This window comes from Buteo buteo, chromosome 13 (assembly GCF_964188355.1).
Source record: "Buteo buteo chromosome 13, bButBut1.hap1.1, whole genome shotgun sequence".
Lineage (NCBI taxonomy): Eukaryota > Metazoa > Chordata > Aves > Accipitriformes > Accipitridae > Buteo > Buteo buteo.
In genome coordinates, this window is record NC_134183.1 from 34,936,150 (window position 1) to 34,963,487 (window position 27,338).

At 39.8% G+C, this 27,338-nt stretch overlaps 1 protein-coding gene across 6 annotated transcripts in view; it reads left to right on the plus strand.

Annotated features, from left to right (window-relative positions):
• Window positions 1-939: 939 nt before the first annotated feature.
• USP3 (ubiquitin specific peptidase 3) overlaps window positions 940-27,338 on the plus strand; it is a 48,383-nt gene continuing 21,984 nt past the window's right edge. For 2 of the 6 annotated variants that reach the window (XR_012652832.1, XM_075045528.1), the window contains exons 1-3: window positions 940-1,154; window positions 18,086-18,146; window positions 20,494-20,625. Coding sequence is in view for 5 of the 6 variants with exons in the window: in XM_075045528.1 (XP_074901629.1) it covers window positions 1,064-1,154; window positions 18,086-18,146; window positions 20,494-20,625 (284 nt within the window). In the remaining variant the exon portion in view is untranslated. Of the gene's footprint in view, window positions 1,155-1,587; window positions 1,936-3,683; window positions 4,009-6,152; window positions 6,604-7,539; window positions 8,656-18,085; window positions 18,147-20,493; window positions 20,626-27,338 lie in introns of those variants that run through there. The other 4 variants (XM_075045531.1, XM_075045530.1, XM_075045533.1 and 1 more) reach the window with 4 other exon arrangements.

A 27,338-nucleotide genomic window follows, 5' to 3' on the forward strand; every position in this document is an offset into this window, starting at 1 on the left:
GGTAACTCTTTAAAAAAACAGCGTGAGGCAAAGGTATTTGCAACTAATCAGCAGAGACACAAGATGACCACGACTGCCCGTTGTCTCTGGGGAGAAGTTAAACCACGGAGCTGCTGAAGGCAGAGCTCAGGAAGGAAGGGTACGCCATCGGCTGTGCATGGTAAGGAACCGATGGCTTGAACACAGCACCTGCCTTACCGCGTACGCAGAGCCGTACCGTTTTTGTGAGCGGAGCGCACGGGAACCCTTGCGGTCCGCCGTGGGGTGGGACGTGCCCGTCGCAGGCAGACCCGGCAGCGGCCGCACGGCTGCCCCAGCCTGCGCTCGGGTCTGCGATTCGTGCCCCAAGTAACCACCAGGAGAGAGCGTGGGGCCGGCACTGCCTTTCGGTGCGGACACCTGCGGCAGAGAGCTGTCAGACGTTTCGGACGAGGAGATGGGAGGGACAGAGCTCCGCCGCACCCCTGGCCTTCGCCAGGACCCGATAACAGCCCGCCGCAGGCCTCCGCCTGGCAGCCCTTTGCTGCCTGCGCGTCCCCTCAGCGACCCCAGCGGCTGCACGCCGGCCTTGCAAGAGCGGGGCCTCTCTCTCTCCCCCCCCGCCCCCCGCCTCAAGCGGCGACCGCGGGGATCCGAGCGCCCCGCCGGGAACGAGCCCCGCGCGGCACCCACAGCACGCGCCCGGGGGAGGCGGGGCGGGGCGCAGCGCGGCGCGCCGGGCCTCCCCCGCCACGCGCGACAGCAACCGGCGGCCGCCCGCTCGCAAGGCTCGACGCCGCGCCCCTCCGCCTCGCCCGGACGGGAGGCGACGGCGGCAGCGCGGAAAGCCCGGCGGGCGGAGCGGCGGACGGGAGGCCGGTTCCTCGGAAAGCCCGGCGGGCGGCGGCGAGGCGGGCTGAGGGAGCCGCTGGGCGCGGACGGGAGGGCGGCTGCCCGCAAAGCCCGGCGCGCGGATCGCGAGCTTGGCCCTAAGATGGCTGTTGTGCGCGGGGCACCGTTGCTGTAGCGCCGCGAGGAGCCGCCCGCCGCGCGCCCCCCCCCCCCCGCCACCTCCTCGCCCGCCATGGAGTGTCCGCACCTCGGCTCCAGCGTCTGCATCGCACCCGACTCGGCCAAGTTCCCGCAGGGCTCGCCCTCCTCCTGGTGCTGCAGCGGTGAGTGCGCCCGGCGCGGCCTAGCCTGCGCCGGCCCTCCCGGCCTGAGGTGGGCCGGCCGCCCCGCGGCCCCCGGCCGCCTCTCGCCGCCGCCCCGCCGCTCCTTTGTTCCCCGCGGCCGGCGCGGGCCTCGCGGGGCATCGCTGCCCCCTCGGCGGGACGGCGCCCCGCGGCCGGGGGAGGGCCCGGGGGTACGGGGGAGGGAGGGAGGCTGCCCCGGCCCCCCCCAGCCCGGCGGGGGCCGCCCCGCGGGATCTCCTCTCCGGGGGCGTTGGGGGACGGTGGGGGACGCCGCTGCGCTGCTCTTTCCACTCCTTCTGCTCCCCGCGGAGCGGCCGCCACATGTCTCGGGGGGGGGGGGGGGCAGCCCCCGCTCCTGCCCCGGCCCTGGCCTTGCCTGCGCAGCTCTGTCGGCGCGGGAGCGCGGCCGGCCGGTCCGCCCGGGGCGGGCAGCAGACTTTGTCTTCGCCGGGGGCCGGCGCCCCCAGCCCCGCCGGGCGCGGAGGAATGCGACATCGCGGCTCCTGGCTCCTTTTGTCTGCCGGAGGAGCTGCGTGCTTCGCCCTGCCCAGGGGAAGCCTGGCCGCGGGGGCCGGGGCGGAGAGGAGAGGAGCTGGTGGCTGCTGCAGCGTCAGTGTGTTCTTTAAATCAGTCTGAGATGACTTTTTTTCCTTAATATACATTTTTGAAAGAGCTTTGGAGAGTGTAGTTGTAATTGGACTGCCGAGGCTGAAGGTGACGCGTGGGCCCCCCCCTCGATCCACGGAGCAGCTCAGTGAAGGTGGTCTTTGGGGGGTCTGGGAGTCATGCTCAGCTACTGTGCTGTGTGGGTCCGTAGGAGTGTAGAGGTCATCTTTTTTTAGTACTTTGCTCACTGATATAGTAATGCAAATTACCATCTTTGAAATTTATCCTGTCTTCAGTAGTGTCCCTCTCATGATCTTGTTTGTTCGGGGGCTTTTTTTTAAATGTGCCATGCCCAAGGTGTTTTAAATTTAGCTTTCTAATGGATTATCGCACGCTTCTGCAAAAATAACTGCAGATGATTGCTGTCATTTTTGGTACGTGTTTTTGTTTGCTGTAACTGTAATGTGTTTAGTTAATGCTCGGTATGGAAGTAGACATGACCAAGTGCGTTTAACATAGGAAGTAGGCCCCACTTTGAGCAGCAGCGTGACTTGTGCCTATGGGCACCGGAGAGAAAGCCTCGTTTGGGAATGACTGATCAGGGAGCACCAAAATCCTAGATTTATTTTAAGGTGTTCCTTTTTTTAAAGGAAAGATGGTTGTCCTTTGTCTCGCAGTATCGGTGCTTTCGTGTGGGAAGGCTGTTGCTTACTTGAGTTCTTCCCTGATTGCAGTTTCCTGGAGCCAAGGTGTGGTAGTGCCACTGCTTCCTTTGGCAAAACCAGTTATTTTACTCTGTAATGCTTTTGATTTTAGAGGGAGTACACTTTACAGTGGAATAATGTGGAGAACGATTAGAAGGAAAGGAGGAGTATAGGAAAATCTGTTGTCCCTAATGTTTCTTTACTGAAAAAAAATTAATGACAAGAAGTCTAACTCTGTAGGTCCATCTTTTATCTTCAGAGTATCAAGGGTAAGCAAAGTTGTCAACCAGAAGCATATGGCAGTAGGGAACCACCCTTTGGAGAACTTTAAAAAGATAAAATTGTCAAAACTAAAAATATATGCTCAGGTATTAATATGACTTTCCAATTTCAAAAATTAGCCAGTTTACAGCTACAGGACCCTGTTAGGCATGCTGCTTCTCAACAAAGAAGTTCAGCAATTAGAACAAATTTTTCTTTGTTGTTCAGAGGTGTTTTTCCCAAAGCAGCACTTACAGGGAGAACCAGTTGCTGAGCAATCAACTGATTTATTACAGGAGCTGAATAGATTGATGAGGATACCATGTCTAGGGCAGTGTCTCTGTTTGCTATGCTTTTTAAGAAAATTAAGATAATGAGTCACACAATACTCACATAGATAACTATTGAATTCTTAACAAGTGGATAGAGAAAAAGGTAGATGCATTGAATTTAGAACATTCCAATGAACAAATAGCAGAGTCTTGTTAATTTAAAGCAAATGAAAATTGTTCTTTTTAAAAATGAATTTTGTGTTCTTACTAGTATGGTAAAATGTAGTGCCTCCCTTTTCAGTTCCAGCTAGTGATACGTGATTATTGTTACATTAACTCCCTAATGGTATATAGAGTACTGTCTCTTGTTGGTGCTCATTTTAGTGAGATTAATCTTTTTAAAGATGTGTAGTACTTGTTTCTGTCAATTCACAATAAATACCATTTCTTATTTTCTGGTTTTGCTGCAACTTGGTAATATAAAATTAAAGAGAGAAAATGCCATGTATATCTTGTCAATTTAATGCATTTTCTGTTGCTTTTGATGCTGTGTTTTCTAAAGTTCTGCGGGCTTAGTTGTTTTTGTTGGTGGTGTTGCCTCAGTTGGAGAAAAATATTTAGAAGGTAATTTTCTGCAGTCTGTAATAATAAGGCATCTCTCATCAAGCACGTCGTCTCAAAATGATTCAGAACTTGTTGTCAATCCTGTTCTGCGTTGCTGCTGACCTTTCCAGAAAAGGAGAGTAAGTGAAGATACTGATACAGGAAGCTTTCTGGCAGTCACATGACCTGCCAGTGATAGCAAAACATTGCAGAATAGGTTGGAGAGCGAGTTCTTGGTTGAGACTGCCAGTGGCTATTTTTATCATTATCTTGCGTTTCTGTGATTTAAGGAGCTGGAATTGTCATGCTGAGTGATGCCTGTTGGTTAAGTACCTTTTTCTCGCCTCTCCACAAAAACTCTCCTGATTGCAACATTAACTTCACAAGGTAATATGGAGGCATTTTGGAATATTGTTTTTTGATATTGAATATTGTGTCATCGTATAATGGAGGGGTGTTGCATTTGATGATATTTGGAAGCTACCTTTACTGAAGTTAGGGAATTGATCAGAGGAGCATGTGCACCAGCCTGAATTGCTCTTTTGGCCTAAATCAGTTCCCCTTGAAGCTATCTGACAAAGTTGTTATGGAGGCCTTATGATGAAGGAAGACTCTTAAGCAGTGAGAGGAAGCATTAACAAGTGTGTTGATCCAAGTATGAATGTTTTTGCTCCAAATTAAAGAGTAATGATGTATGTTCATTTTAATGTGTCTCTAGAATGTCTGTTATGTTACTGTTATGTAGTTTGGAAGCCTGAGAGTTTAAGCACTCCTGTTTAGAAAATGGCATGCTTTCCCCTGAGTATTTAGTCCGGTCAAGCGTGCTCTGTACAGTAAGCGATGCAGAAAGTGGCATGCATTTGCTTTGAGGAGCTCTATCTAAGACTATCAAAAGAGAGCACAGAATGCCTTTTTGCAGATCCAGAGGCAGTTTGTTTTTGTTGTTACTGTAATGGGGCATTTGAGAAGAGAGGAGATGAATATATAATGTAGAAATTGTACAGAAACTGAAAATGGCTTTTAATCAGTGCTGTCACGTGAAATACTGTATGCAGATGTCTGCTAATTCCAATTACAGTGCAGTCTTTCAATGCACTTTAATTTCTGAAGCTTCTGCTGAAGTTGGAAACAGAGTAGCTGGAGGCATTGGCAAGACTGCAAAGTGTCACAGACTGAATCAGTTGAATTTGTATGATGTGCCACACCTTCAGCACTGTTGTGCAAATCATGTAATTATGAAAAGTACTCTGGAACAGCTCAGATGTGGTATTTCTCAACAACTTTTCATAGGCTCATGAAACCGCAGGGATTCATGCCTCACCTAAGTGAGATTGCAATCTTCTAAGCACACCTGTGCAAGTCTGAAGTGTTTTTCCAACTTTTATTTTCTGTGTGGTTGAGGATTCATTAGTTCTCGCTGAACTCATTGATTGTTCACTGTATAATTTGAAGTTCTTTCTTTAGAAGAACAACTTCAGACAGATAGGATTGTGTCTGCTGAAAGGGAGATTTGGTGATTTATATTTTTATTTTTGTAAAGGAGAATTGTACTTCTGAAGTATGCTTAAAACTTGCTTTCCAGCTCACTGTCAGCCGAATACATTTTTTTTTCTTAAATAACATAATTTTGTTAGATATTGAAGAGCAATTCTGGCTGTAGACTGGTATTTCCTGTAAATGCTAAATATATTTGCCTGGCATCTGTTTCTTGCATTCTAAGTTCTGTTGAATAAGAGCTGTAATTTCACAGTTGGTCAGAAACATACATTGTGGCATTTGCAAATGACGCTGGGACCATAAAAAGTACAGAGGAGAGCTAGCATGAGGAAGCTGTTTGAGGCCTAGTGAACGATGATTATGGTGGAAATCCACGTGCTGAATTAATGACATTTTTTCTGTGTTTGAAGTAATGTACTAAATTACTTGGTAAATTCAGTTAGTTCAGAATAACCCTGAATATCACTGAATACTTCATTTATATGTGAGAGCAAATGTTTTCAGCCGAGTAGAACTTTCAAGAGCATGACTGAACTGGGTCAGACTGCTTTTGATGTGGTTTTTTTTTTTTTGTTTGCCCCCCTCCCCCTCAGTTTTTGTTTTTGTTTTCTCAGTTAGATCAGTTACACTGTTCTCTTTCCACTGGGGTAGGTAACAGCATTCTGCCACACTGTGTTTTTTGGCGTTGGACTGTTGCAGTCAGTGCCAAAATAAATACACTGTAAAAGCTCAGGTACACTGACTTTAACCTTCTTGGCTTTCCTTTTCATCTCAGCTCCTCGTTAGTGTTTCTTTTCCATCTCCATGAGTATTTGTCTCTCCTTTTGCTTTTTCCTTTTTATTACTAGAGGCCCTAATTTCCTCTTTCCTTCCATTCTTACTAGAGTAAAGGAGAAGCAGAGACAACTCAGTGAAACTGGAGAAGGGTGGGTAGGGCCTTCTTCCTGTGAAAAATTCTGTTCAGTCAGCTGTAGACTCAGGGTAAGCTCATGGACAGTGTGTGGACCTAATGGTCTGTATGTATGAGGGTTATTTATCACCCTATTGGAAAATTAATTTGGCCTGGAAACTACTAGATTTATTCTGAAATGTAAATGACAAAATAAGTATGTAAAAAAAATTACCTTTTTTTTTTTTAATTCAGTCACTTAATTTCAAAGTTGGGTAGTCTTTCATCTGTTTCTCTGGGTCACTGCAAGGCAGGAATGCTTGTTAGTAACTCTGCAGACTTTATAGGTTGTTATATCTCCTTAAATTAATTCCCTGGCTGTCTTTTTTAAGTAAAGCTTGTTAGATTTGTTTTTTTTTCAGACTCAGCCTTGTTTTCCTTAAAACTGTTGATGTTTTGTTTTGGTTTTTTTTCCCATTTAAATTGGTTACTGATGTATGAGCTAACCATGGGGGCAGTAGTTACCTTTGCCTGTGTGATAGAGCATAGTGCTTTGGAACTGATTCTGTTAGAAGATGCACGCTTATTGAGATGGGGTAAGGGTCTCAATTTCGGCCTCATAAGCTAGACCTAATTGTCCTTTTAATTACAAAAAAAAGGGAGTCTTTGTTTTCACATACTTGGTATCTTTTAAAAGTCAATAAACTTAAGTTGATGGTGATTAATATTTCCTAGATTTTCTCTTCAAAAATATGTTTGTACTTTCTACTCAACAGAATCACAGTCAGTCACAAAACTTGAATGTTAGCTGAGGAAAGAGACTGCTTCAGAGGAAAGTAGTCAGACATTTAATACAGTGTCTTTGTTTAGAAACTAGATCTCATCTTCGTGATGATTTTGAATATAAACTTTGAAGGACAAATTTTATTACTGACTGTTCAAAAGTATTTATGATCTAACTAAAAACCAATGTTTTGAAAATATTCTTCAAAGTATACCATATGGTAAGGAGACAGGATAGTCTGAGGCTTTGTGGAAGTGGGATATATAAGGCACACACAAGTGTGTGGGAGAGAGACTCATGTGCATGGCAGACTCTTGATTTATCCACAGATTAGTGCAAATCTCATTACAGCTGGTTTAAATGTAAGCAGGATAATAATTTTCACCTTCCTTTCCCAAGACCTTCAAGATGTCCAGGTGTTAAACAAGATCAATGCATTATTCTTTGATTCTCTGATTGTTGCAAGGTGCTAAGGCCGACAGAGTTAGACTAGTTAATTTTTTTGTGGCATCTGTGTCTGAGGTTCATAGAGTGAAAGTTTCAGACCCAATGTTTGGAATGAAATTAAGCTTTGAGCTATTTCTCATTTGATCAGTGCCACTCCATTTAGTAATCTGTTCATGCTTTGTTTTCTGTTTTAACAAACGTTTGTTACCTAGGTAAAAAGTGGTTAAAGGCCATTAATTAAAATATTCCATGGAAGTTAGAAAGTGCAACTTAATCAGAAATGTAGATCTGAAAACTAGTTAAGGCTTTTCTGATTTTTATTTTGAGATTATTGGAGGAAACGGTTTTTATTGTAGTGTGAATTAGAATTACATCTGATAAAATATTCATTGCTTTATGGTGTCCTTGTTATGGGAGCAGTGCAAGATTTTGTGTTCTTAATGATTCATTTCTTTGATTATAAGAGGGTGTTTTAAACTGTACATGACACGATGAATACAATCAGCATTCAGCAATCTTAACTGGTATGTCAGAGAAGTCCTCTAGTGGTTGGGTCCCCCCTGCTCCGGAATATCTTGTGTAATTTTGGATCTTGTAAATGTAGTTATGAAATTTCTTTGACAGATTTTATTACCCATTGGAATCCAATCACAATACCCACAGGCAACCTCGCAAAATAAGGTGATTATTCTCGAAGTTAGCCTGCCCCCCAATATTGCAAGCAGACAGCTTTTTAACTTAAAAGTGACATGGTACTATCAGGCTTGGGGATGGGGCTTGGAGGTCCTTATCAATACCAAACAGGCAGATACTGATTTTTCAAGGTAATTCATAGGTACATCATTTAGGATTCTGTGTGAATGTGAGTGTCTGCTTGTCCATGTCAAAATACAGGTGCATTTTCTCAAGATAGCCATGACCCTTTAAAAAGATTTTTTTAAACTTTGGTTCATAAGTTTTTCATTTGGTAATGTTTTTGTCCACTGAGCATTTGATTTCTTTCCTTTTTGTTCACAGGGATGGTTAGTAATGTGCTTTTGCTAGTATTGGGGAAGTAAGAATGAAATAGTGGGGACTCAAATAAGTAGATTAATTACTAGGTTATATAAAGAAAGCAAGAAGTCTTCTTGCTGTCTTTCTCCTCTTTTCCCTTTTATTTCCAGCTCAAATGTTTTGACCTGCGATTGATTGCTGACTGACTCAAGAAGATTCCTTTCTTTAAGGGTTTAAAAATTACGTTACACTGTTGGCTTTGCTGTGTTTTTTCTGGCTGCTGTTTGAAAATGAATATTTGTATGTCTCACTCTAACATAAAGATTGAATAATTTTTTTTTTTTCCCCTTGGCATTCTGCTACTATAATGAGAAACAGTATCTGTTTTGCTGTGAGGACTAGAAAGCATTTAATTTAAAAATATGTAAGTATATATGTGTGTGTATGTATGTATTTAAATTTGGATACTAGTTAGTTATCAAAGTAGCCAAACCACTAGAAATTGGTTTTAGACTGTAAAGATGAAATAGAGGCAATAATTCCTGCTACTGATGTGTTACATCTTAATCTTCCTTCCTTGCTTTCTTCCTTCCTTGCTTTCTTCCTTCCTTGCTTTCTTCCTTCCTTGCTTTCTTCCTTCCTTGCTTTCTTCCTTCCTTGCTTTCTTCCTTCCTTGCTTTCTTCCTTCCTTGCTTTCTTCCTTCCTTGCTTTCTTCCTTCCTTGCTTTCTTCCTTCCTTGCTTTCTTCCTTCCTTGCTTTCTTCCTTCCTTGCTTTCTTCCTTCCTTGCTTTCAGGTAGGATGTGATTTATGTGGTATATGCAGGAAGATCAACTGCTGACATTTCTTGACCTGAAGTTTGACTTGACATGTAGAAAGATGAAATTAGCAAAAAATATGGCACTACTGTAGCCAGAGAGCTAAGCATCTATGTGTGAGATTGGTAGTGCTAAGTGACCTTATTTCTTTACCATAACAGAAGCAGCAGCGCAGCATGCTTTATGTGTCCTCAGGAACTGACATGTCTGTTTACACTGGTTGAAAGAAGTTTTCCTTACCTACCTGTCTGCTTTTCCATTCCTAGACTAAGAATATAGGCAAATAAAAATGCATACTTTTTTAACTTCCAAGTTTTTCAGTGTGGAATTCTGATTGCATAATCAAAATACCGAACTGTAAGCCAATGTGGTTGAGTGTAACTGGGGAGGTGAATTACATGCGGATGAAGCTAATCATGTTGTTCTCTGACAAACTTTCTTCAATGTTAGGAATGTGTTTGGGACTTCAATGACCTATTTATTCTATGAAAAATTGTTTACCTACCCGTGTTTTATATTCATACTCAGTTGTTGTTTAGAGTGTCTGAATTATATATGGTCTTCCATTGCAATAGAGTGGTTTACTGTAACCATCTGTGAAATTTCTTATGTGAGACTGAGCAATGCTTTTTTTTTAGTGACAAAGAGGAGGAAACCACATGTACCATTATGCATGAACACAAATATTATTTGATTTCATAAGATCACTCACTGTCACTTATTATTTGTTTTCTCACTAAAAACTTAATCTTTCTGGTTTGGGTTGAAAGATAATAGAAGAAATAACTGGTTTTTTTCCATAGCTGTAAAGTTAGGGTTGGTTTGTTTCTTTCTTCCTTTCTTTTTTTAAATGTTCTTCAGAGTTTGAATTCTCTTACATTTGAATGTGATTTGAGTCAGGCTAAGACTTGATACTGTTGAGAATTCTGTTCATTGTGCATCTCTTTGTTATGAGGGTATGAAGCTCTGAAAGAATGGTTAACATTTTTGTATTGTTAGTAATGCTTACCAGGAAACTTGCTTTCTTGTAAATTCTCTTGCTTTGATTGAAATGTAATTTAAATTTCATCTTTTCTTATCTTTTCGCCTAGTACGTGGGTGTTAGCTGATTTTGAAACAAAACATTTTAAATAGTATAATTAAAACCCATTTCCTCTTCTGTCTGGTTTCACTTTGACTAGAATGCTCTTTTTCTAAAATGGGCAATAAAGATGTCTAACAAATGAAACTGATTTAAAATATTGTTAAATAGAATATTTATTTTTCTAATATCAAACAGTTTAGAACAAGTGCAGTCCATTTATGAACTCCTTGTAATGGGGCTGAGGAGGAAGAAGGAAGAGCTTTATGTGAAATGAAGTTTGAAAACAAATGGGAATACTCTTTAAAACCTAAACAGTAAAAACAGCTGGCTCATAAGGTGTAGAACATGTCTCTAGTTTTCAAAGCCTGTAACGTTCCTTTTTCCTGCATTCTGTGTTTAGAAAGGGGCTTTAGCCTACTCAAAGGTTTAAAAAATAGTCTTGTAACATTTACTTCCTTTTTCAGTCACCTGGTTTTCATTACAGTTACTCATCTGGAATTGACTAGCCTTAAGTTCTTAAAATGTAGAGCAGATACTTACCAGATGTGTATACAGTTTAAACCCCACCCCACCCCCAAAAAACCCAACCCCAAACAAACAAAACCAACGAATGATCAACAACCATAGATGTTTAACTTGGTATTTAAGTTCTGGAACCTACTCCTAGATTATAAAATAATGTTAACGTTCTGCTTGGAATGTGCTTCTGTATATGTTAATGCCTGCAGTGCCTTACGATTTTACCAACATGTTTAGTTGAGGTACTCATTTGAGTATTTTTGATTCCTCCTGAATGTAAATGGACAATAGGGTCAGATAATAAAGCTTGTGTGGATACTTGTAGCAACTGCCTTTTTAAATACACGAAAGAATTTGAAGTCAAAAAGCAGGAACATGATCAGATGTGTTAATACATGTGTACTCTAGTACCAAGTACCTTATATTGCCTGTTATGAATCTTTACATGTAAAAATACTGACTTAGCTTGGAGGATACCTATATTTTTTTTTAGGCTTCTTTAATTCTGCTAATAAAATGTTTTTTCAGTGCCAGAGTGTCCAATTCTGCACATATCCAGATGTCCTGTAGTCTGGACTGTTCTGTGATGAGTAAGACTTCTAATTTTTACCCTGAGAAGCTGTTTTATTGTCCATGCTGGTTTATAACCAAGTTTGTGGCCCAGAAGGAAAGAATGGACGTGGCTCTGTAATGTTGTGATTTGGACAGTTACATCATTTTAAGTGGAAAATCCTTGGTTCCAGTCTCAATTCTAATGACTGAATGTTTTGTCTGGTGGATTTTGAATATAGAATGCATGGACATTCATTGCTGGGGAGACTGCAGGCTGGATAAAAGCTGTAAATGCTAGGCTTGGTGAAAGTCACGGTCTCTCTTGCTTTGTCTTGCTGTTCCCCCAAATAACTGCTTACTTCTAGGAAGTGCTGGCTTTAACAGAAGTAATTGTCAGTCCTCCCTCAGCACTTAAGAGCAGTCTGGAAGGAAGGTCTTCCAAGGGTAGGAGGTATGTGCATTAAACTTGAGGCATTCACATCTTGAATGAATGGGAATTGCGGAGAAAACTCAGCTGATATAGTCAGTCTTCAAAAAGACGTCATTTGGGCATCCAGAGGGAGTTTTACAGCTGTAAATTCCAGTGGTGGGCAGGGCCTTTTTGCAACCCCAGCATGTAAGCCTGGAGGAGGGACCACATCCAACAAGTTTGTCTCCTTGATATTTCTCCTAGGCTTCAGCAATTCCCTACTTAGAATACTGGCTTTCATAGATGACACTCTCAGATGCCTGATAAGCCCTGGTATATAGCATATGGGAAGTTTTAGGTGTTTAATTTAGAGCTGTTTTGGCAAGTCACCTTAAAAGGTTTGTGTAGAGTGCTAAGTTTTGGGATGCTTTTACTCTTGCCTGCAAGTAAAATGACATAAAGGACTCGCGTCTTAGGGCTAGTAGGCTCAGTTCTGATCTATGCTGATAAAATTCTTGTGGTAAATTATTCGATCTCTCATTCTTCATTTTTCATTCTGTAAATGGAAGTCGGCTCTCTGAGAAACGCTCTGAATCCTGTGACTGAAAACTTTGCATTTGAAATGTTATTACTAAAGGGGTTTGCATAATTTTGGTTAAATTTTTGTGCAGATTTTTGTATTCCCACCACTTGTGATAGTTTCCCAGGATTTTTGCTTGCAAGTTTCTCTCACCTTTACTTCCAGATCTTTGGAGGAGGCACCTTTAAGTCTGGTTCCTTAGGCATGTGTCACAGACAGAAGGGTTATGTTTCACAAAACAGGGGTTTCACATTTTGATATACGGATTGTTGCTTCTTTTTTCTTCACATGATATTAATGGACACTGCCCAGCTCTTTTTTTGCTGCATTTGTCAGGTTCTTTTAGGAGCAAAATGTAGAGTAACATTGTCCTGCTACCAAATCTTAATTAAACAGGGCACTGAGGGATTGTTAGGCAAAGTTAAGTTAAAGGTATGGGAAAGGAAAAGTAAGTCTATTTCTCTAAAATACTTTATAACAGTATTGCTTTTTTTTATATATGCACATTTATGTGTGTGTATACACACATGCATACATATAGCATGGGTATACATGCTACACATACAGCATGTTATACTTATGTAGCATATATATGTTTGTCACCAAGTGCTTATGTTTGTGGGACAATTTGCTCAGCACAGTATCAGTATACCAGTGCAGCTGCAACTATTTAAATACTGTTCCCTGTGCAGATGCTGAGTGAACAGTGGCCTTTTTCAGTTTAGCTTATATCAGTATAGCTGACCCACTATGTCAACATAAACTGAACAGAAAAAAAGGTCACTTAGTCCAAAGACATTTCTGTGCAGGTCATTATGTTACTTTAGTTTAACCATACAATTATACAAGTAGGATAGTAGTGTTGGTACAGCTCCTTTTGAGAACAAAATCTAGGCCATCTTGTAAAGGCTGTGGAGACTACTGGAAAGAGTCTAATGATGCTAATCTTGTTTCCATTCAATGTGCTCTTAACAGAAGGACCAAAGTATTGCTCTTATTGTGTTGATATTTTGTGCCCTTTTCTTTAGTGATGTAATAAAGAACTGTTTTAAAACTTGGATGTAGGCACAGTTCTGTAGTAGCTATGGCCTCAGGTCACTTGTGCTCCTGTGACTGGCAAAGTCACCAGTTTGCGTTGATCACATGGCTGCGCTACTGCCAGTTCTTTGGTGGACAGTGTATCTTGCAGGTTTCTTAACTTGGCTGCCTTACAGAAACTGCTTCCTGTTTGTCTCCTCCTCTTCCTGCTTCTTTTTTCTTTTGCCAGTTTCTAAATTATGCAGTGTGCTATTTAAACAATACTATTAGTTTCATGGGTTGTTTGTATACTTCTACATAGTTGTAACTTTCCTGCAGTGGAAATCTACAGCTTTCTTCTGTAAGGAATACAGTGTTTGCCAGGAGCATTCATGCTTCACAAGACTGCACTTGGAGTCAGTTTTCAGTAAGGAAAAAAAAGAAGGTCAAGATTCATAAGTACACATTTGAGTGATCATGAGGGTAAGATGGGGTGGGGCCCCTGTGATGAGATTGCCAAACTGATTAACCATATCTTACTCATTCTACTTGGCGTAACTTGATGAATGTTATCAGGATGATTTACAGAAAGTGGAAGCTGGAGGGACGTCTCTGAATGTTCCCATAGTTAGGTATGTGTCTGTATGTAGTGGTGTTTGATTGCTCTCTTGGGGATGGATTGATACTCCATTTACAGAGGGCTTTGTAGGCTGTATAACAAATGAGTATTCAGATTTCTCTTAGAGAAAGATAAAGTAAAAGATAGTATTTCCCCTTCCTATTACGTGATGAAAAATTATGTTTCTAAGCTTCTGAATAAGCCAATACTGATGTAAAATGGCAAGTTACTTACTGCTTCAGACAACATTGTGGCATTGCAGATTTACTTTCCCTTTTCTTTTGACATGTTAGTATCATATTTGCCTAACCACTTGAAGCTATTCTAAAAATATAGCAAAATGAGGCAGTTGATAACTGTTGCAATAGCCGCTTTAGTTCAAGCCCAGAAAGCAGCCAGTGTTCCTTAGCCTGTATACCACTAAATAAGGTGTAACAAACACAGATAATTAAGTTTTTTTTTTAATGTGGTTGTTTGTTGTACATAACTTTATTCCAAAGTAGGGGGTGTTAATGTAGTGCACCCCTCCTCTTCTTTTTCTAAACAGCACTAAAAAAAAAATAAAACCCCAAATCCCAGTTGGAATACTCATTATTGAGGGAACACGTACATACCTGTACAAATGCGTCTGGGAGTCTTTCCTCACGATTCGATGTAACTGTCTGACTTGAAAGTCCTGAACACCGAAGTCTGTTTTAAGGGCCAAGTTCCAGGGCTGTGCAATGTGCTCTGAATTGAGAAGGGGTTTGCTATGGATCTGTCTGTCTCTCTTGTTTCTGGTCTACTTTTAAGTCTAGTGCCTTTGTGTAAGTACCATATCTGAAAAGAGTAACATGCACTTTCTTTACAGATGAAGCCAAACTGTCTACCTTTAATTTAGATTATAAGCAGTTCAGGGCAGTGACTGCGCTTCTGCTGTGCTTTTCATGGTGCCTGTCTTGTTAGAGTCCTGACTAATAACTGAAGATCCCAGCCTAATTTAATTTATTAACAGTAAGTAACAGACGGTAACTGCTTCAAGATCTGAATTGAGGAATACCTAGAGAGCCAAGTTTTAATGCAGTTATCTACCAAGCCAACCTCAGAGAAATACAGAATACAATCTTCAGCAGCCTCTAAAAAAATCAGTTGTGTAATCCTCTCAGAACAGAGCAACCGTGGGTCACAAATTTAATATTGGCTTCTGTGTTTAATCTTAGTGGGAGTCACTTCCATGTTATTCGAGTTCTTTGTGGGAGGAGATGTTTGTGCAGAAGATAAACTACACATTTCTAATGTGATGCAATTGGAGCAAAGTTCTTCCTAAAAGTTAAAGCAAACAAATGAGCCATCTTTTCCTATTCCTTCATATGAAAGATGGAAAATTTTAGTGGACACTGTTTGGCATTGTGCAGAGTTGGTGGACTTGTATGCTGGCTTTGTGCAGAACACTTAAACCTGGTGCGAACTCTGCAGAATGAGCACTACTTCAGTATAATTTGTCACTTGACAAGCAAGCAGTGCAGGTATTTCAAATACCTGAATATAAAATTGGAATTGTCTGGTACATGGTGGAAAGTAAGAATAATAGTTTGCATTGTAATGCTTTGACCTATTGGTTGAGAACCTGTTCTGTCCACAAATGATAACATAGTGAAAGCAAAAATGTTATTGCAAAGTGAGAGATTTCTGCTGGGATTTTAATGTCTAGGAAGACTGTTTTGTGTTCCTGGCAAGGAGAGTGTAGGGTAGTGGTTTGTTCATGCAGCACTTAATCTGTGTTTAAGGGCATGAATGGTTTTGGCTTCTCTTTCCTTACCGTTAATTTTTTACATTTCAGTTTGTGTAATTCAGGAAAATAAAATTGTATCAGGTTAAGCAGTGGTCCATTTAGCCCGTTTTTAATTGATGATGGCTATTTAATGTCTTTCTCTTCTATTTGCCGGTGCCAAATGTTGGTTTTCTCGATAACGTTTTGGTCAAACTAGACTAACTTCTTCCACTTTTCTAACTTGAAATGTAAGCCAAAACAGCTCTACCTGGCTGTCTTCTATCTATTGCAAGATTACCATCACAGTTGTGGGAACCCATCAACTTTAGAAATAGGAAAATTTGTTTTTGGAAAACCAAAACCAGAAAACCGAGACATGTGAGAAAATGTATTTCTCAAGTAAAGTAATAATTGCAGCAGTTGAAGAAAACAATTCTGGAGTCTTTGCTAAAGACTTTAAAGTAGTTAGTTCAAATAATATTTCTATGGAATGTGCTTTTTTCCAGTGAACATTGTAAAAGTAAAATTCTTAGTTTTAAACATTCCTTGGATTGGGCCTGTGAATTGAAATACAACAACTATTTGTAATAATGAATTCAAATCCAGAAAACAATTCTTTAAGAAGCAGTGTTAGCTAGTTTATTTTTCTGTCTAATTTTAAAAAGGTGAAATGTAATGGTGGAAAAATATATTAGCTCTTCTAACCAGCTAAGCTAGTCGCTTCTCTCCCAATTAAATATTGACCCCCTCCTTGCCTTTTGTTTTTAATTAGCATTTAATTTGATAAAGAAACTTCTTTGACTTTTGTTAGCTTGGCTTTCTCTGATAGTCTTTGATCTTAACAGTTCGATCAGTTTGATATGTACCATGGTTTGTAGCTTGGTGAACCTATTTTTGAGTTTTGCTAGAAGTCCTGAATTAGCCTGCTCGGGTGATCCTGCCCTGGAGCAGCTTCTGTGCATGCTTGTTTCCTCAGTTCCTTTTTCTAAGGTGTGACTCCAGTCAGGGAAGGCTGTTCTCAAGCTTTTCCACAATAAATAACAATATAAATAATTTACGTGTACACTAGGTTTAATCCTCTTCTCTTTGTCCCTCTTCCCCCTGGCCTTACAGACCCTCATGTTTCTGATGTCTTGTTTTTCTACTGTGACTCTTGACGGGCTGCTCCAAGAAGCAGTTATTTATAGCGTGTAGAAAAATTAGGTGGCATCATACCCTTTTGTATTTTTGGGATAAGCGAAGTTGTCTTTTTATTGTTGTTTTCGCCCCTTGCAGAAGTGCACTTAGCATTTCATTTTTCTTTTCTCATCATATTAGTTGGGCATTTGAAAGTGTAATGCTATTTCTGTAAATTCTGTGGTAATGCATAGTTGTTAACAATTTTACCTCATTCAAATCTAAGTGTTGTATATTGTAGCATCCCTTCTTCAATGACATGATCCAAAATGGAATTCCTCTCAAAATTTGAGGTTTCAATATTGATTTAGTTGTAGTTCCTAAATGGCTGTTGTTTATAAAGACGCATATACTTTTTCTTGACTTGACTAATGGCAGTTTTGCTCTGCTTTTGCCTGTTTTACTGTGTTCTGCCTGCCTGGGTTATTTATTGAGATTTTGTTTCTAATCTGAATTTGCACTCTTTGCTACTGGCTTGGAGTAGGAGTTGAAATATCCTGTTTCTGTGACTCCACCCTGGGATGGTGTTCCATCATTTTCTAGTATCTGTTGTTTTTTCATTTTAAGCCCTTTAGCTTAAAAAAAATCCATGTTTGTTTAATTTAAGTTTTCTAGACTCAGAAGACAGCTAAAAACTTAGATAACATCTTCTGATGTCTTGAATGGATTGAAAAGCACAGCACTGTGTTACATTTTAATTTTTCAGCTGCTTGTGCTTGACTGAAAGGGTAAAATCTTTATGGATAAAGCCTTTACTGCAGCATAGGAATACGTATTGTATAAATGGTGTGTATTATCAGGCATTGCAAAGTAATTCTGTGTGCTTCTTATCAGATTGCCAGGCTTTCTTGCAATATCTTCTTTAAAATGGCTTCTTGTATAACAAGTTTTATGAAATAGAAGTGAAGCGCTGTGGCTTTTTTTTCCTGTGTTCTGTGGACTGCCTTATTAAAAGCTAAAAGAAAGTTTTTTAAACTTTACCAGTGTTTTTGCTACTTGTGCTTCTGATATTTCTGTATTGTATTTCAAAATCAAGTAGACCTCATGTGGATATAATACAAACAAAAAATTTTATTTTTTTCTTGGAAAGTAACAGGTAAACATGTAGCCTGTGACTAAAACCCAAGCCAGAAGGCTAATGTGCTTTAGTGTCAATAGCTCTTCAGTCTGTTAGTTTAGTCCTTAATATAGGTTAATGAACATGACGGGCTCTTTTATATAATTGTACTGCTAAGGTGGAGTCAGCAGAGCTATTGCTAGTGCTCAGGATGTGTTATACAACTGTAATATCAGAGCCAATTCATTTGACACTTTTTTAAAATCTTTTATAGTGTGCCGGTCAAATAAAAGTCCATGGGTCTGTTTGACGTGCTCAAGTGTCCATTGTGGAAGGTGAGTACAAAGTGTTAGTGTGCAAATCTTTTCAGACCTTTATCTTTTTCCTTTGTTGCTTGACTGAGGCAGTTAATTCAAAATTTTCCTGAATGCCTTATATATAATTTCTTGAAATAAACCTTTCATGATCTCATTTAACATTGTATGTTTATACTAAACACACTTCTTTGCTACCTTATGAGAGTCCAGAGATTATACTTGACATAATTTTTTTTTCCCCAAAGAAAAGCATATGGTGAATGTGATTGCTCAGCTCACAAAGTGCCTGGAGAATTGCTCATTCAGTGGATTATTGTAAAGGTCCATTCTGTAAAGGATGTTTCTATTGTAATTAGGTTAAACCAGTAAGAATTCTTGGAAACCCACAAATCCAAAGTGGCGCAGCTTATTTTGAGAAGAACAGCAACTGTCCAGCTTAGACAGAAAATACCTTAAATGTACTGTAGTGTAGTTTTGGAATTAAGTTATTGCCATAACATATAAGGACTAGCTACCATCAGAGTTCCTTCAGAGTACACCTGGTTTTTGTCTGTGTTAGTTGAAGTACACCAAAAGAATTTGTAGAGGCATGATACAGTCAATGCTGTTATTTGCTGCTACAAAAATGTTTGAGATGCACATACTAATGAGAATGCAGTTAGTGTTGACATTTAGACAGTATCTGAGATGTCAACATGTTTTCATCTGTAGGATAGTGTCTGTGCTGGTGTGCTTTTATTCTGGAAAGGCATCATTAAACTTAGTGACTTTGTCTTTCAAAGTGGATTCAATAACTCCAGGTTTTGTTTCTTTGAGCTGGATAGCAGTAAGTGCTACAATTTTAATTGTGTCTCCTATTCAGAGTTTTCAGCACAAACCCCTTTTTATCTCTTTTTATTTATTAATTTATTTTATAAATTTATACTTGGTGAGAGCTAAGAGAGGGGGAGCTACTTCATGTTATGTGACGGTGTGAAATAAATAGTTTGGAATATTTTACTTGTTATTAATTTAAAAAAAACATTATTACTGTCCACATGTGACCTTTCTTGTGTGCAGTTAGTAGACATTGAGTCAGTTATTTATGTAGTTTGTTTTGGCTTTCCAAACTGCTCCCATCCTTAGGATGGAAAACAATTGAATGAGAAGAATGTAATATAGACCTTGCAGTGGGAGCACTTTTGATCATGAAAGCACACGGCATGTTCTTGTGTTCAGATAATGTTTGAAATCAAAGGAAGAGAAAGAGAGCTTTTCAGATCTTCGCTTGAAGTACATCCTCCAGGTAGGGTCATAGGGAACGTTACTGAGTAGCAGAGCATTTCTGGTGGGAGCATAGCTTTATAAACCTGTCATTTGCATTGTTAGGCAGAAAACCAACTCCTGCAAGCACAACTGTCTCATTCGGGTTATGACATAGTTGCTGCAGGACTCTGCCAGCACAGCAATGTTGGTAACCCTGTGGCTTCAGTGCCGTAACTAACACAGCTGCGTTAGCAGAATTGTTTACACCTGCATGTGGGAGAACAAGTGTAGAATACAAAGACCTTCATGTGGAGCATGTGCAGAGTTCCTATTGGTTAGCATTTCTGAGTTCAACAAACAAGAAATGGGGGAGGAGGGAATTCACCTGAGGTCTGGCCATGCACTTCTAAGTGTTAATGATTTTCAGCTGATACTTAGGGCGCTTGCATTTGTAATGACACTTCTTTAATTAAAGATGCTTAATTTCCTACATCTTAAATTTTGAGCATGAAAATGCTCACTATGTCAGCAAAAGAGCTGTAGGATTTTAGATTTCTTTTTTCAGTTGTGTGACCCCAAGCCCTAGAGCTTTTCAAATTCACGAACTTTATAAAATGTAGAACGCTCTAATATTAAATTGTGCTGCAGAATGGGAAAGCTTAAAATGGTTGTGCTTTTATGTAGGGGACAGCACACTGTTAAAGTAATCACAAACATGATGAGTGCTGGGTAGAGAAAAAAGTAGAGCTGTAAGAAAAAATATATGGGAAAGCAATATGGAGGACTAACCACATTACAAGTATTGAAAAAGGGAGCTAATGATTTTCTCAGCTGTGAAGATGCATCAGGCTGTTCAGGTCCCAGATCCTGGGGTTTGGTAGAAGGATGCCAGTTTGTGGTTGCTATGAAGGAGATGGAGAGATTAATTTGGACAACATGGGAGCGTAAAGGGGTAAAAAGTTAGAAAATTTAACCAATGTTTTCACACAGATGAATTGCCTATTTTAATGCCTGTATAAATACTGGATGCTTATTAGGCTGCTTTTTTTCTTATTTTCAATGAATGTTGGTTAAGTAACTGTTTAAAAGTATAAGACTTCTTGTTTTTCATTTATTTTAGATATGTGAATGGCCATGCAAAAAAGCATTATGAAGATGCACAGATTCCTATGACCAATCATAAGAAAACAGAAAAACAAGAGAAAGTTCAGCATACCGTGTGTATGGATTGCAGTAGTTACAGTACATACTGGTAAGGGTTTAAACGCTGTAATTTGACAACTTTTTATGTACTAGAAGGTGGAAACTTTTAGAATCTTCTGAAGCATTATATTTCACATATTTTTGAGCACTTAATCTCTTGATTTCCAGACCTGGCTGTTTAAAAACAGTTGTGAAATAACCCTCTGCTTCTGCATGTGTATTGTAGGACTGGTTGTGGCTAAACTCCCACATTTCAAATGACTTAGCAGAAACTTTTTAAAATAAATGCTATTTATGTGATTTGGAGTTGCTTCTGTTTGCTTTGGGGTATGTTGAGAACCTAACCTTTTAATTGCAATAACTGCTGTTTGGTTTTAGTTGCTCCTTCCATCAAATTGGTGAGCCTTTCACATACCATTTATTTGTCAGAATATCAGAAAGTAAAGTAATACACTATAGATCCTGCCCAAGAGATGTGAACTTGTGGTGTGTATGTGTGTGTTTTGTTTGGGTTTTTTCCAATATTAATCTTTTTTTCTTCACTCTGAAAGAAAGGCTGCTTTTTTTGGAGATTTGGTGCAACCTGTATGAGTTTGGGAAAATGATGGATGCTGTTGGGGAGCAGAATCAACTCTCTAGCAAGATTACATAGCAGAATCACAGAAGTGATTCTTTTAACAGAAGAATGGCCTGGACTGACTTATTCTATCAGTTTCTTACAATGAGATATGAGTACTGTTTAGGAAGGTTTCATAGTTATGCTGGTAATGTCAGGTTCCCTATCTTCCTTGTTCCTCAGAGAGCAAAGACTGGAAGTCTATTGAAAACAATGCTTTTGTGTGCTCAGCATCTTCCACCTCTTCACCCCTCAGCAAAACTGTTGATAGCTGCTTCCCCATTTCCTGTTAGCTTCATGGTTTCCCATGTATGTTGTTACTTGTGCGGTGTGGCAGTGCAGAATTTGAACGGTGCAGATCTCAGGGAAATCAGTGTTATGGTCTTATAAAATTACTGAGTATATAGCTCCACTGATGGGTGTTCTATTCAAATAATTACGTATCTTTTGGGTACTTCATCAGGGAAAAATCTGTTTGCTGAAGTTTGGATATCCAGTTTTATGAGGAATACTTCCGTAACAAATATTTTTTTCCCCTACAAGTGAAACCACAGTTAAGTGGTGTCACCTTAAGAAATTTTGTTTGTAGCAACTAAAAAATTATTCAAGCTGGTGCATGCAGCTGTACAGATGTTAAGCATAGAAGAAAGGTTTGAGTAGCTTTGATGTGCGGCGATTTTGCTTCCATTTACATTTTATTTAAATGACCAGCATTTTTATCTGCCCCTATGTGAAAAAGTTAGAAAACAAAATTTTTCCAAGTGACACGGGTTACCAGCATTGGAACAGTTGTGGGAAGCTAATTCCACTTTCCCAATTAATGCTGTTAACCACTGAGTTCTACGTTGTGGCTTTTTGTTTTGTTTGAAGTACAACCTGTCTTCTAGTCACTCTGAAGGTAATAATGTGTGGAGGAATTTTAGCAGGGTATTTGAAGTCTTGATTATAGCTCCATTTACTATGACAAATAGTATGCCCAACTTGCTGAGGCTTGATGAATTATATCAGCAAGTCAGAGCACTCTGCTGACCTTATTCCAAACCCAACATGGGCATTGCAAAATGATGACAGCCAAACTGAGGACTGTGGGATCTATTACTGAAGCAAATTGTGCTTATGAGGATCAGGTAGGCACACACTTAGGAAGCTCACTGGTGTTTCACAGCATATTTGTGGTAGGACAGATGAGAAGCAGTTTAGCATGTGATGTCTTTTCTGCTGTAATCGAAGTAGAAGGCCGAGTCATCTATGGATGAACTGGAACTAATTGTAGAGAGCTTTGCCTTGGGGAGTTCCTGTTGCATATAATTCACTAGCAAATTGTAACTCTCCCATGCTAATGTGAAGCTGAACAAGTTTCAAAAGCAGTGTATCTTTGCTTTCATTTAAGATATTTCAGTTTGTTCCCACCTGATAATCAGAAAAAGATACCTGGATTTGTTACTGCACCCATTTTTTTTCAGTGGAAATGAGCTTAGATGTGTAAAGATGAAGTAGAAAGCATTCAGGCCAACTTCTGCCCCTTTATTTCAGACAGTACTGCAGGGGCTGCTATCTAATAGTGCTTGCCAGTTAAAGCAAATAGTTGGGTGAATTCAAGTCGTAACTATCTACTCTGGAGATTGAATTTTGAATTGTTATTTGTTGGCTTCTTCAGTGTAGACATGAATCCAGTAGACAGTGCTATGTTTATGCAATGATGTTTCTTTTAAGTGAACTTTTATTTAAAGAATAATATTTTATGCTAGCAATGTGGGCATCCTCAATAATTTGAAAGTCAAGAAAATACCATTCTAAGACTTAATTGAATTTTACTTCTACTGTAAAAATAATGGACGTATTTTGATGCAGTGCTGACTTTTATATTTCTATTTGCCATTTTGTTTACTGCACAGAGTTGAGTAGAATACTCTTGTTCCATTTTTATCCTATGGATCCCAATTTACTGTGTTTCTTAGCTTGCATGATAGTAGCAGCGAACAGGCCTGTATGGGCTCTTTTCGAAGCAGAAGACGTTTAATCCTTTGCTTTTCCTTGGCCTTGTCATAACCTTTCATGCAGTCATGAGAGCACAGTCCAGGGTTTGCCTTAGCTATTCTTGTCAGCCCAAAGGGAAGAAATACTATGTGACTGTTGAACCTACTTTGCTTTACTGAATTTTGTTTATAGTTCACATGCAGTCTTGCTGTAAACCAAAATGAGATCAAGTAGTCTCCTGTAACTGCATTTCAGCGTGGAAGATGTTTTCTTTTACATGATCACAAGCTTTCAACATAGCTTTGAAAAGAAAATGTTTCAGTTCTGGTGGGATGGTGGTTAATTTTTATTTTTTTTAATTTGAGGTGAGGTTTTTATTGTATTTATGAATTGATAATGTTTTTCAAAATACAGGCATGCTTGAGGTATCCTCAAGTATTAGGCAACTAGGGATTTGCTTTCCAAAGGATTTTGATCTTTATTGTATGTCCTATTCACCTGTTCAGTCTTCACAGTGGAAAAGTTGAGAGGATGTTAATCTTTTATTTATTATGAGAGTACAATTCTCTTGATTCTTTGGTCACTTTTGAGACAGTAGATGCAATACTAAATCTTCAGACTGAATTATGTTTGAGACCCTAAGCACTGAGAAAAACAGACCCCTGAATTCCACTTGTTGGAGGTAATCAGCCTTTCAGTTAGTTCTAAAGTACTAAGCACAAAGAGTTTGCAAGAAGTACAGATCTTTTTTATCTTCAAGCTATCATATGATGCTTTCTCCTGCTGTGTTAGTGGTCATTTTTCTGCGCACAAGAAGTAGAATGATATGTATAAGAAGCCTGCTTTCAGAAATATGTTTCCTGAAAGAGGACTCTTGTAAATTTGTTTTCTCTGTGCTAGTGCAAAGACAGTTGGTTAGCAGAGAAGAAGAAAGGCTGCCCTGTTTATGTATTTGCATAATATGTTTCCCGTGTTCATTTAATCCCATACACAACTTGCAGGTCAGATTTCTGACCCATTAGCCTCCTTAAAGGCACATGGTTGTGCAAATGTCCTCATCCAGTCCTGTGTGCCCCCCAGCCCCTGTGGGCTGATGTAAAAATAACTAAATGCCGAGGACTTTAAAAAATTCTTTTTTAGTCTTTCTTTTTGTGGTGGTGGTTCTATTTAAAAAACGGACCTACTGTGCTAGTGCATAAGCATCTGAAAATGAGATTGTTTAGGACCATTATTTTGCATTCTACAATCAGTGGAAATTAAAGAGATTAAAAAGCTTTTTATCAAGACAGTAAAACTTGAGTTCTTAGTTTATTCATGTAAGGAGTTAGCACAACTAAGGAAACTTGGATTTTCTTAATTTTTCTTGTTCTGTAATTCTTCAGTTGGCTTTTAAACATAGCATGAAATTCTGTAACCTACTGAAACAGCCAGAACTAAGCATAAGTATTCCCCAGAGCAGTGCATACATTCACTGGCTTGCTGCCACGTTAGCAACAAAGGAGGCCCAAAAAGACCAGGCCTTAGAGGTGGCAGAGGTGCTAAAAATAGAAAGTGTGTAGAGAGGAAGATATTGTGCTAATCCATATGAGGGACCCTCCTTGAAGTATAGAATTTGTCCCGTACAATTGCTGTTAAAAGCATATTGTAGAACTGCTGTATTCAGAAAGGTATATTGTTAATTTGTGATAACCCCGACGATCACAAATTAAACATTTATTTTGAATGTCAGCTTCACATATAGGAAGTAATCTCTCAGTTTACCTTTAAGGTGTGTGGGCTCAGTAAACTTTAAGCTATTAAAGCATAAACTATGTCCTGTGCTGTTTACTTCGTTTATCCAAAATAGATTGGTTGTAGTGCTGTTATTTCTAGTAGTAGTGCTAAACCCTCAGTGTTCCATGGAAGGTAGTTTAAAAAACCTGCCCATTAAAAAGAGAAATAAAAGCAGCTTGTCTTGTTTTTAAGTGAATCTTAAAATTACTTTTCCACTGTTGCAAGGACCGTGACATTTAATGACGTATTTAGTTTTATTCCTCCATCTTGGGGAAAGTGCTAACTTGCAGTTTTATGTAAAGATGTAACTGGAATGTAAGATCAGACTAAAAAAAAGGTTAGCATGATCTTTAGGGCACAGGAGCAAGTATTAAATCATCTTTCAGCAATAAGTTGGCTTAGAGGCTTTCGGTGAGCTTGTGTCTGCTTTCATTCCCTGTTTGTAAATGTTAGTCGCTACACAACTAGAGTAGCAATAAAATTGTGCTAGTATACCTGGGGGTGTGGACACATTTGGTATTGAGGAGGAGTCGGACTGTACTGCATCCACCTGCACCCTATTTACCTCTCAGCAAAGCTGGGCTGGGTAGTTTGCTCTGATAGTTGTCCTTGAGGTGTGGTGTCCTGTGAGAGTGGCAAATGTAGGAACACTTCATTAGCTAATTGTAGGTGGTTGATAAAGCTGAATAGGACTACTTAAAACATGGCTGAAAAATAAGCATGTTTACAGACTTCTTCCCCCTCCCAGACTAACGAGGTCTGTGGCAATCTTTTGGGGAAAAAAAATAATCTGGCAATAGCTAACTTAATAATTTCTAGATCTTGTGTAAGTATCCACAACTGCTGTGTTCAGTGTTTGGAAATCTTGAGTGTTGTATTAATTTCTCTTCTTGGAGGCAAAAATCAACAGAGATCCTGGACGGACTGGTCTTACAGACTCCTTTTGGTGGCAAGGGCCTTTACTTTCTCAACTCTGTAGTCTCCTCAAGAATTCAGTGTTTGAATTAACACTAGCAATACTGTTGCCTTTGAACTACATCACAGACTTAGCAACAAAGAATGTTGTAAATTGCAGTTGTGCCTGAAGTTGATAGCTTCATTAATTTATGAAGCACAGATCTGCTCCAGCAAAGGAGTAACCTGAGATGATGAGGATGTATTTCGTTTTTGAGTCAGTGCTGTGGCAAAGGGAAAGGAGAGAAATAGCTACGGTTCTGATATTAAACATATCCAAAGTAAGTTAGCTTTCTTCACAGGAAGCGTTCAGTTGCCTGACAGAATTTGAAGCTGCAATTTGATGCTTCATAGTAAGCACAGGGTTGGCTGACAAACACTGCTCAGAGCTGAGTTAGCTTTGTGGGATGTGGGTGAAGGGAAGTTGTGACAAGTCTCTGCTCCCTTTTTATCGCAGTGCTCTCAAAAGAGCTGGTACAAGTGGTGTTAAGTCTTTTCTTACCTTCCTGTTTCTCATGCCAGAATATGGGTTATCTAGTTCTTGAGCTAGCTCTTGGCTAAGCCTGCAAGAGTACTGTGAAACGTCATCTGCAGCTCCTGTGCATAGCAGTAAAGCTTCCACTCTACTGACTGCCTCCTTTGAGAGAGACTCAAGCAGGCTGCACAGAATTCTTGGTTTACTGATGTGCAGGTGTGGATTCTGCAGGGCTGGGCTTCCTTACTGACTGCAGCATTTGTGTTTCTTGGTTTTAAGGGATTTTTGTCCTTCCTTCTCCTCTCCTTTCTACTATCCCACCCCTATATACAGGTGTCATCTTTCCTTCACAAATGGAAGACAGAGCATGGATAAGAGGGTCCACATCACTCTGGGACCTGTATTTGCTCTTGTGAGGGCAAGAAATGCAGGGGATTTAAAATACAGCAAAGCAGCAGAAGTTAATTCCATCTTGTTCTCCTTATGACAGTTTTCTTTGCTACTCTCTCATTTCTTTAAATCGACATGTGCCGTGTGAATTTAGATGTACTCAGGAAAATAGTGAAATAAGGTGTGGGGTTTTTTTTCAGCATTCCCTAAAGGACCCTCCTCCTCCCTCTTCAGAAATGGTCTGTAACCTTTGTCTTTGTGCACTATATGAGGTGTTAGAAGCCCAGAGTTTGAATATTAAATTGTAATTAACATCTTTGCTTCTTGGGAAATGTGAGATCTTTGTCGAACATTATAGGATTGTAGACTTTTGTAACCCTTGCTTCTGCTGAGAGGACATTTTGATTTGCCTTCACTTTACATTTGCTGTGAGGCAGTGGGGGGGTCAGCTCCTCTCTCTTTTTCAGCTCAGTTACTTACTTTTGCACGCTTAACACTGGAAAAGCTTAACACTGGAAGAGCTTCTGTATATATAAAAACTATATGAGAGATTGAGTGATATTTGTGGTTAAAGCAC